At 48.7% G+C, this 10488-nt stretch overlaps 1 protein-coding gene across 1 annotated transcript; it reads left to right on the forward strand.

Annotated features, from left to right (window-relative positions):
• Positions 1-1184: 1184 nt before the first annotated feature.
• RPL6 (ribosomal protein L6) lies at positions 1185-5698 on the forward strand. Its single transcript, XM_069870921.1, has 7 exons — positions 1185-1209; positions 2261-2509; positions 2590-2688; positions 2954-3097; positions 4407-4455; positions 4834-5018; positions 5455-5698. The coding sequence occupies exons 2-7, from the start codon at positions 2261-2263 to the stop codon at positions 5605-5607; spliced, it is 879 nt and encodes a 292-aa protein (XP_069727022.1). The 5' UTR covers positions 1185-1209; the 3' UTR covers positions 5608-5698.
• The last annotated feature ends 4790 nt before the right edge of the window (positions 5699-10488 follow it).

Here is a 10488-nt window from a genome sequence, read left to right on the forward strand (position 1 = left end):
GACGTCATCACCGCGCGACGCCGCCCCGCCCCAGAGGGGAGGGGGGAGATGGGGATGGGGAGGATGGAGGAGGAGGAGGAGGAGGAGGAGGAGGGAAGGCGAGGAGGGAAGGCAGGGAGGGAGGGAGGGAGAGAAAGGGGGAGGCACGGAGCCCCGAGGAGGGGTGTCAGGCAGGGGAGGCGCTCCGAAACGCGCTCCTTTCTTAGAGGCAGTGGTTGCTATCACAAAAAGTGAGGTATTTTTTATTTAAGCTAAAGTTTAATTAAGTTTTCGTAGAATCATAGAATAGTTTGGCTTAGAAGGGACCTTAGAGATCATCCAGTTCCTCGTGGCCTGATAAAGGCTGCCTACTTTCTAAAAGTCCAAAACGAGCCTTGGGGACTATTTCCTCGCATTTCTGGCTGGAAAGCTGCCTGGAGGAGAGGGACCTGGGGGTGTTGGTTGACAGCAACTGAACGTGAGCCAGCAGTGGCCCAGGTGGCCAAGAAGGCCAATGGCATCTTGGCTTGGATCAGAAACGGTATGACCAGCAGGTCCAGGGAGGTTCTTCTCCCTCTGGACTCGGCACTGGTGAGACCGCTCCTCGAAGCCTGTGTTCAGTTGTGGGCCCCGCACCACAAGAAGGATGTTGAGGCTCTGGAGCGAGTCCAGAGAAGAGCAACGAAGCTGGTGAGGGTGCTGGAGAACAAGAGGAGCACCTGAGAGAGCTGGGGGTGTTCAGCCTGGAGAAGAGGAGGCTGAGGGGAGACCTCATTGCTCTCTACAACTCCCTGAAAGGAGGTTGTGGAGAGGAGGGAGCTGGGCTCTTCTCCCAAGGGACCGGATGAGAGGGAATGGCCTCAAGCTCCACTAGGGGAGGTTCAGGCTGAACATTAGGAAAAAATTTTCCATGGAAAGGGTCATTGGGCACTGGCAGAGGCTGCCCAGGGAGGGGGTTGAGTCACCTTCCCTGAGGTGTTTAAGGGACGAGGCGCTGAGGGACATGGTTTAGTGTTTGATAGGGATGGTTGTACTCGATGATCTGGTGGGTCTTTTCCAACCTGGTGATTCTATGATTTTCGGTGTCGCTCCGTCCCGCAGGGTACCCGCTCTCCCCTCCTTCCAGGACTACAAGTCCCAGCGTGCCCCGCGGCGGCGCGGTGACGCCCGACGCCGCGCTCTCTTTAGCCCGCCGGTACCCGGATGTAGGTCCCTTTCCCTCCCCGGAAGGTAAGGATGGCGGAGCGGTGGCGGGCAGGGCTGCCGGAGGCGGGCGGTATCCGCTGCCATCCGCCCTCGCGGGGCTCACGGGCCCGGTCCGGTGCCCTCGGGAAAGCGGCGAGGAGGCCCGAGGGCCGATATGGGGCTGAGCAGGAGGTGCAGGGGCCGCTGGCCGGGCCTGGCTGCGGGGGCCGGGCCGGGGCCGGCAGGGCCGCAGCCTCCCGGGCCGCGAAGCGGGAGCCGGGCTCGGCCGGGCCGGAGCTGGGGGCGCCGTAGGGCTGAGCGGGAGCCCGGGGTGGGGCAGCGCGGCCTCACGGTGCGGCGGGGCCCTGCGGGAGCCCCGCGGCCACCCCGGGGCCAGAAGGGCGGCTGTGGCCTCGGCATCCGTGTGCGTTTGTGGCCTTCCTGCCGGGGAGGGCTCAGAGGCGTTCGCTGGGCTTGCAGCCGCTTTGCCGAGCGTGGAGGAGCAGAATCATAGAATCACCAGGTTGGAAAAGACCCACGGGATCATCGAGTCCAGCCGTTTTGTGTGACGGGTGGGCAGCAGAATGAATCATAGAATCATAGAATAACCAGGTTGGAAGAGACCCACCGGATCATCGAGTCCAACCATTCCTATCAGACACTAAACCATGCCCCTTAGCACCTCGTCCACCCGTGCCTTAAACACCTCCAGGGAAGCTGAATCAACCCCCTCCCTGGACAGCCTGTTCCAGTGCCCAATGACCCTTTCTGTGAAGAATTTTTTCCTAATGTCCAGCCTAAATCTCCCCTGGCGGAGCTTGAGGCCATTCCCTCTCGTCCTGTCCCCTGTCACTTGGGAGAAGAGCCCAGCTCCCTCCTCTCTACAACCTCCTTTCAGGTAGTTATAGAGAGCAGTGAGGTCTCCCCTCAGCCTCGGCTGCCGTGTCTCGGTTTGCTGTGGTGTCTGAGGTGGCTGACAGCTGCAAGAGTTGTGTCAAGCAGCAAGTTCCAGTTCCTTCATTTTGTTTCTGCGACTTAGACGCTTCTTTGCATGCCTTGTCATAAGTCATCGTTTCTGTTTTATTTGAATCCATAGATGGCGGGCGAGAAGGCGGCTGCTGAGAAAAAGCCAGGCGAGAAAAAGGCGGCCAAGAAAAAGACGAGCGAGAAACCACCAGCTCAGCCAAAGGCAGGCCAGAAGGAAGGTGACAAGAAAAAGAAGGTTAAGAAGCATCATGCCAGCCGTAACCCTGTCCTGGCCCAGGGTATCGGGAGATATTCCCGATCAGCCATGTATGCCAGAAAGGCGATGTACAAGCGCAAGTACACTGCTCCGGAAACAAAGGTAGGAGAGTAACTACTGTGTGTAATTAATCATGTTTTTCCTGGTGACTTTGGTTTGACATTTTCTATATTCTGTTTCAGATAGAAAGGAAAAAGAAAGAAAAGCCACGTGCAACTATCACCAAACCAGTTGGTGGAGACAAGAATGGAGGCAGCCGTGTGGTTAAAATCCGCAAAATGGTAAGAAAAAGAGCTCGGGCAGTCACCGTGTGAAGTCGTTGGGTGCAACTTTTGATGTAGGTTGTGTATCTCAGCCGGGGCAGCCTGAGCCCATGCCGTGTGCATCAAACTGTGCACAGTCTTGAGACACAGACCCAGCAGTTGTCCATCCTGGGGGAGATGCCAGTAGTTTAGAGAATGGAGACTAGGCAAGACTATAAACTAGTGAAAGCTTTCTGTCTTGTGGAATACAAGATGGTGCAGTATTTTGCTTGTCTCTTTCTAGCCCAGATACTATCCAACTGAAGATGTTCCTCGCAAGCTTTTGAGTCATGGCAAAAAGCCCTTTTGCCAGCACAAGAGGAGACTGCGGGCTTCTATTACTCCAGGAACTGTTCTGATCCTTCTGACCGGTCGTCACAGAGGCAAGGTAATCAGAACTTCGAGGGCATCTTATAGTGACCTTCCAGTACCTGAAAGGGGCTACATGAAAGCTGGGGAGGGACTGTTCACAAAGGCTTGTTGTGATAGGATGAGGAGCAGTGGGTATAAATTGGAGAAGAGCAGATTTAGACTAGGCATAAGGAGGAATTTCTTCACTAGGAGAGTGGTGAGACTCTGGAACAGGTTGCGTAGGGAAGTGATGGCTGCCCCATCCCTGGAGGTTTTCGAGGCCAGGTTGGATGGGGCCTTGGGCAGCCTGATCTAGTGGGATGTGTTCCTGCCCATGGCACGTGGAACTGGATGATCTTTGAGGTCCCTTCCAACCAAAACTATTCTGTGATTCTTTTGGGGCTGACGCTGTTTGACAGAGTTGTGGATCCTGAATTCACCAGCTGATGTCGCTGGACACTGCTCAGCCACACCGCGTGAATTTGCTTTTCTGTTAACTCTGGATGCTCTCTCTCATCCTGCCTTTGGGGGAAACAAACTGCTGTTCCTCTACACAGAGCTGGAAATAAAACCGGCTTGTCTGGTGTCTTAGGCAAAACAAAAGGAGTCTTACTGGAGTGCAGAAAGTGTGTCGATTCATGTTGTGCTGACTTGTGCAGAGGAGCAGACCCAATGCCTGCTCCTGTTACTGTTGCAGTGAGGAAAAACCTTTGTCTTACACTGCCTATTGGAAAGGAAGAAATATGTTTTCATTCTTAATTTATCAAGATAACACTTGATTGTTATATTAAGCTGTGTTCTTCATCCTAATGAGCTTTACTTACAAGTCTTAACTGACATCCTTTGTTTTCTTGAGTTCTTTGGCTTCGATGTTGCATTACTTGAAGTGATGTTCAGGGAAGGAAGACTTGACCAGAAAGAATAAAATGCCACTGAGGGATGGCTCTGACTGTGTGATGTGTTGTGGTGCCCTTCTGATTTCTAGCTGGTTCTTGCCTTTAACTGGTACAAAGAATTTGGGTGATGGGGTGGCTGCCTCACATTCCTCTACAGTAGGCAAAGATTAAAAAGCATACTTATCAGCTATGCTCGGCCTTGAATGGTGAAGCAGATTGAGAGTCATGATCTGTTGTAGATGCGGTAGCTCTGGCAAACCTGTGCTCTGAGAAACATTGGTAGCTTGGCTGTGTGGTGGTCGCTTCTCAAATCGCACCATTGCACGCGTGCCCGGGTGCTTTGTCAGGGTGTACTGGTTACCCAGGCCGAGTGTGGGCATGGTCTGGGTTCAGTTGCAGCATTTGAGTGCTGGAACCTGAGGACTAATGTCATATCTCATCTCTTTTCAGCGTGTCGTCTTCTTGAAGCAACTTGATACTGGCCTTCTGCTTGTTACAGGTAAAATACTTCAGTGTAATGGTTTTATTTTGTTTGGGGGAGATGGGGGGTTGTTCAGTTAAAGTTCAAGTTTCTCAGGGTCAGTAGACAGATCTGCATGTGGATGGTTTAGTGCATCGTGTGTGCATGTAACTAACATCACGTTCCGTGACTTTCCAGGGAAGCAGAGGTGAGATAATTGAGCTTCACTCTCTCCCTACCTGGAAGAGATGAAGAAGCAGTTTTTGCTTTCCTAGAGGCTATGGGGAAGGGCTGCTTTGATTGTTCAGATTTGAGCTGTAAGCATCAGTGAAGTATACTATGACAATTGAACTTAAAAGCAGTGCTTGTTGCCAGGAAAGCTAACCTCGTTCTCTTCTGTCTTTCCTCTGCCTTTAGGACCCTTGGTTGTCAACCGTGTCCCTCTGCGTAGAGCCCATCAGAAATTCGTTATTGCTACATCTACAAAGGTTGATATCTCTGGGGTGAAAATTCCCAAGCATCTCACTGATTCCTATTTCAAGAAGAAGAGGCTGCGTAAGCCCAAGCATCAGGAAGGCGAGATCTTTGACACTGAAAAAGAAGTAAGGAACACGATTGTTCGTTCTTTTCAATGCCCTTGTTACATAAAGCCAGGCTAGAGAGGGGGAAATACCATGAAACAAATGATGAATTAAATTTAAGTGGTCCTTAGATTTGGGGATTCTCTTCTGCATCTACCTTAGCGGAACAGCAGTAAGGATTACTCCAGTTAAATGTCTCTTTTGACTGAGAAACACCTTTACCGTTTCGATAGTGTTGACAGCCTGCTGCTGGCTCCGGTATCTGCAATGTAAGCCAAACGATGGCTTCAGAGCTCTCTGCCACCTCCGGTCTCCTACCACCTCACCCATATTTAGAATTAATTGAGAAGATTTTTTTGAAAATGTCAGGATTCGGGGTTTGCCCTGAATTTTGTCATCTCCGTAGAAGAGTGTGTGGTCACTGCAGGATTTTAACATTGTTGTTTGTCCTTTCTAGAAATATGAGATAACGGAGCAGCGCAAGAAAGACCAGAAGGCAGTGGATTCACAGATCCTTGCCCGAATCAAGAAGGTGCCTCAGCTCCGTGGGTACCTGCGTTCTACTTTCTGTCTCTCAAATGGAGTCTATCCTCACAAATTGGTGTTCTAACTTCTGAAAGCACCACATTAAATATGAAAGGAAAAAAAGCTAGGATTTCCGGTGTCTTCTTTGCAATCTATAATAGAATGTGTTGCACAAATCTTGCAATACTTGTTATTTAATGCTGGGGAAACTGGTTGTGGCCTGAAATTCTGAGGGACTGTGAGATGACTGGAAGTTGTGGGAGGGGAGGTTGGTTTAGGTTTTTCCCCTATTTAATATAACCAAAAGGAATTAGCACTTGAATTTCAGCTTTCGGAACTATGAATGAGTTGGGGGGGGATAGAGGACATACACACACTGGACTGATGACCCATCACAGAATAAACACCAAGCTGATTCATTCCTCTGCACCTTTCCTGCCAAGACCAGCACTTCAGGTATCTTTTGTAAAGAACCAGGTCTTGGCAACAAACTGCTGCTGGGTAACTCATTAGCATTTTAAAGCTTGCATACAGCTTTGAGAGAGTATTTGACAAACAGCTTTGATCCATCATCGCTACATAAATCTCAGCAAATATAGCAAGTTTTTAGAGGCATTTTTAGGACCTGTGTCTTCCATTTTGCAATGGAAACATGGAATACTCTAGAGTTTTGCAGGGTAACTAACCCCTGGTACCATAACAAAATTTAGACTGTAGGTCCCTTCTCAAATCCCATATTTTTTCCCATTCATTGTTTATCAGCATGGCATGTAATGCTTCTAGCTGGAACGAATGCCACCTGCCTAGATAAAAAACCAAAAGCATAATTCTTAATTGTCTAGGCTCAGAAACGAGTTGAAAACCAGAAGCTGTTTCTGAGGAAAGCGAGTATTTTTTCTATCCTGGGAGATTTCAGAGTCTCAATGGTTTTTCCTAGCTCAGAAACTGGAAGAAAGTGAGCTGACAAAGCTGGTGCTGTGTGTGTTCTTTCTCTGTCGAGGTCTGTTGCCAGATACCTGGAAGAGAATGCTTGGGTCATAGCTCTGCTCTTAGAGAATCGAGGATGTACACGCTAACAAACCTGGCAAGCTTGCGCTCCCTCTTCGCCAGAGTTATGCAGGAAGTGAGGTTTATGTAACCGCACCATCTGTCTGCCTATTAATTCTTAGCTGAAAGGAGCTGGTGGGGTCAAACTTGATGGGAATAGAGAGATTTCACGCGAAGGGAGTAATGAAGCCCTCGCTGAAGTGGAAGCCTGTGTCTCCACATTTATTGGGACAGAAGAATGGGGCTTCAAGTGCTCCAGAGCCAATGAAAAACTCGAACTACCTGCAGGATGCCCAGCTCAGTGGACTGGTACAAGGGGCTGCGGTCATCTATTGCTGATGCTGACTGGGGCTACAGAGTATGAAAGATGATAGCACTGTTTACTTTTCCACCGTCTTCCCCTTGATAATTAATGTATTTAATGAGTGTGGCTCAGCAGAGGGAGCCAGTGAGCAAGCTGTGTCCAAACGCAGAACTGGCTGGGTGCACATCTGATGTTGCTCTGTGTGATGTTCTGCTCTGTGGTGCTTCAGGAAGGTGTTCTTTACTTTTCCTTATCATCAAAAGCATGTCTGTGATGAGTTACATCTCCTGTTGTCTGTGGTTTGGTGGATAATGGGTACAGTCGGAGGCTTCTCAAGTTGATATGAGATTTTTACCACAGTGGTGGGACTGGCCTGTTTACATAAATCAACTCTAAAAAGACACAGAAGTGTTGCACGCCTCTTGCTGGTGGTGCTAAGATCAGTTTCCTGATGCTACTGAAGAAATATCTTAACCCAATATGCTTAGTAAGCTCCCTTGAAGTAAAGATTGTACCTGGGAAAGCTTAAATGGGAAAAGTCCAAAACCAGCAAACAGACCTCTTGATCAAAATAGTTTACAGCAGCGTGTGACATCCTGAAGTCTGTAAACAGCTTCGCTCACACTGTTGTGGTCTAAGAGAATGCTTGAGAGGAACTGGTGCTTCCGTCATTCCCGCTGTCTGGGAATGGGGAAGTTGTAGTCACAAACAGCCCCACGGGCCAGTCTAGGAATAACTAGGTGTTCAGATACAATCAGTGTTTTCTATAATTGTTGGTTACTCTGACACATTCCTCATCTGTGTATCAGAGGGCATGAAATGATAGTTGGAACCATTAACCCTGTTTACTGAAAGGGGAGGCTTTGTCTCCCCATGTGCTGTCAGGAAGTGATTTGGTAACAATTCAGGTGTCTTAATAGGTCTTCATAAGGAGAAACGGTCTCACGTGCTGCCATTGCCTCCCTCGCCCCAGTCTTGTCACTTCTCTGACTGCATGGTGACCAGTAAGACAGCCTTGCAAGGTGGGCAGAGGGAGGGAGGAATCAATATTTCCGTGCTGGTTTGGATCCCTGGACTGAGTCACTGTGGGACCAGATGAACGCTGGTGCCGGCGCAAAGGGTGTGGGATCGGTCCTGCTTCTGGAGGAGCTACCTGCTAATCACACGTTAGCACCAAGCGGTGCCTTCACAGTGCTGAGCAGCTCCTCAGGCTTTGCTGCAGAAAACAGAAACGGCAAAACTCTCATCTTTCATAAGGAAAGGCAGACAGTGGACAGCTGTGATTCGTCTCGCTCTTAACCTCTCAAATATTTTCCTTCGCTTCTGTGAAATCCGGCTTCTTTCTGAAATGCTCTCAGGTGGGGGGTGGAAAAGAGGAAAAACAAAGACTGTACAGTTGGCCAGCACAGAAACAAAGTGAATATTCAGAAGGATTTTTCAATCTAGATAATACCGTCCACTACCTGAAAAATACTTCCACCACATAAAGAGCTTTTGTGTGCGTTCTTGCTGTCCCGCAGCTTTTCTCATTCTGAGCATGTAAACAGTTCTGCAGCCCTGGCTAGCTGAGTCATTGCTTTTCACTCAGCATCCCCCACAGAAGAAGCCAGAGACATCCAAAGCCTCAGTCACCCAATCAAAAGTGCTGGAGATGCATGGGTCCAAAAATAGTGACAGCCTCAACCACAGCAGCACTTCATTAGCATCAAATGTGCTCTTTGCTTCAGCTGCCTAATAAAGTGACATGTAATTATAATAAAGCATCCTTTCGAGAGGAAAGAGAGAGGGATGTTGGCTTTCTTGGGGAATTGGTAATAGATGCAATGCTTTATTATCTACAGACACCTTTTTTTTAACCTATGAGCTGTCTCTGTGAACCGGCTCGGTGGGTTCAGCCCAGAAATGCTCTGTCCCAGCCGCTGCGTCGGTCAGCGCTGTCAGGGACAGACACCAGCTTTGCTTCTGGGACCAGAAGCCTTGCGAGAAACTGTGGCTGGCAAAATACTTGCCAGGTTTGCAGCAAACGCTGCCTTTGGCATTTCAGGTGTGACACACTCGGTTTTAATTAAGAGAAGGCGCTTTGGCTGGAATGTGAAAGTGCTGTTACGGGACTACCACACAGACCATTTTGGCCAGGTATTGAAGAAAATATGCTGACTGCCTGGCTGTCTGGTGCTCAGCTGCTCAGTTCAGCTACTATGGGATATCTGTGGGCTGCACCTTGGCACGCAGGGGGAGCTGAGCCTTCTCCCTCCATCAGGATCTGCCTTGATCCCTGCCCTTCCTCTCTTCATGCTTCACAGAACTGGTGCCACTAGAACAGCCAGTCTCACAGCTGCAAAAAGTCATTCTGGATCTCCCCACAAGCTCAGTAAACAATAAGTGGAGTTTGGGGACAGCTCCTTTGCCTTCACCATCTGGAAGAAGCTCTGCTTTAGCCTCATAGAAAACGTAGGAGAGATCAGCTGAGACATCATTCACAGGGAGGAGCTGGGCCAGGCAGCCTTCCTGTAGCAAATGCTAGGTAACTCCTTCCACTCTGCTCCAAATGCTTATTCTCACCTCATTTTAAATGATTCAGCCATTAGAAACCCAGCCCAAATGGATTTCACCAACAGAATCTATTCCAGATTCTCTGTATATTCTTCTTCTAGTACATTTTGTTGCTTCTCTTTCAGTGAAGAGGGCTTCCTGGTCTCTCCTTATTACAGTCAACTGGTTTTTAAGATCAAAACTGTTTTTTACAGTTACAAATCTGCACTTAAAACTCCAGGTTAGTGATTACCCTGCTCAGCTTGAAACTGGACAGCAAAGTTCTGCCCTGGCCCTGGCTCACAGTGAAGGCTGCATTGCTGAGGTCTCTTTAAATTCCACTGGGATAAGAGGTGACCCCACTTTCCTGTGCTGTTTCAGGGACTATACAGCATCCCCATCTACAAATATCAGTGCTTCCTACAACTTAATCAGCTATTACTCCATCACGAGAGGGACACAGGGACAGCTTAGTCTGAGAGATCCAGAACTACACAGGAGAGTCACATAAACTCTACTACATTTTCTCCTGTCGTTGTTGTCCTGAAGTCACAGGTCACAAAACCAGCACAATTATCAGGGCACAGGCTTACGAGCCCCTGCTCCTATTGTTTTTGAAGACGGCATCTGAAGCTCCCAGCGACTTGTGTGGGAATGTGAGGATGCAGGAAAAGGGGAACTATTTACCTGTTAATTTGATTTCTCCAGTTCTCCTGCATTACAGCCTGTTTTAAGCAAGTGGTTGTTTTAGCAATTAGAGCAATTAAATCCATATTTTTATAAGGATCTTACTCACAATAGCTGTCGCTGTTTTTTTCCCTTATTGTTCAGGAAGGCACTAATTGAACAGAGCGAGCCAGTCCCACCGGCTGTAGTCAACATTTGAACTGAGTCATGCAAGAGGGCTGGTCTGTGGTGGTTGTATGTGGAATTTAACATGCTTGCCAATAAGAAACCATGAAATTTCTTACTTGTTTAGTTGCTTTTTCATAGTTCATTAGTGGTTTGGTGGTTTTTTTAGATCAGATCAGTTTTGACCCTCTCACAGATAAAGTCAACCCCATTTTTGTCAGCTGGATGCCT

The sequence above is a fragment of the Phaenicophaeus curvirostris genome, chromosome 17 (assembly GCF_032191515.1).
Source record: "Phaenicophaeus curvirostris isolate KB17595 chromosome 17, BPBGC_Pcur_1.0, whole genome shotgun sequence".
Lineage (NCBI taxonomy): Eukaryota > Metazoa > Chordata > Aves > Cuculiformes > Cuculidae > Phaenicophaeus > Phaenicophaeus curvirostris.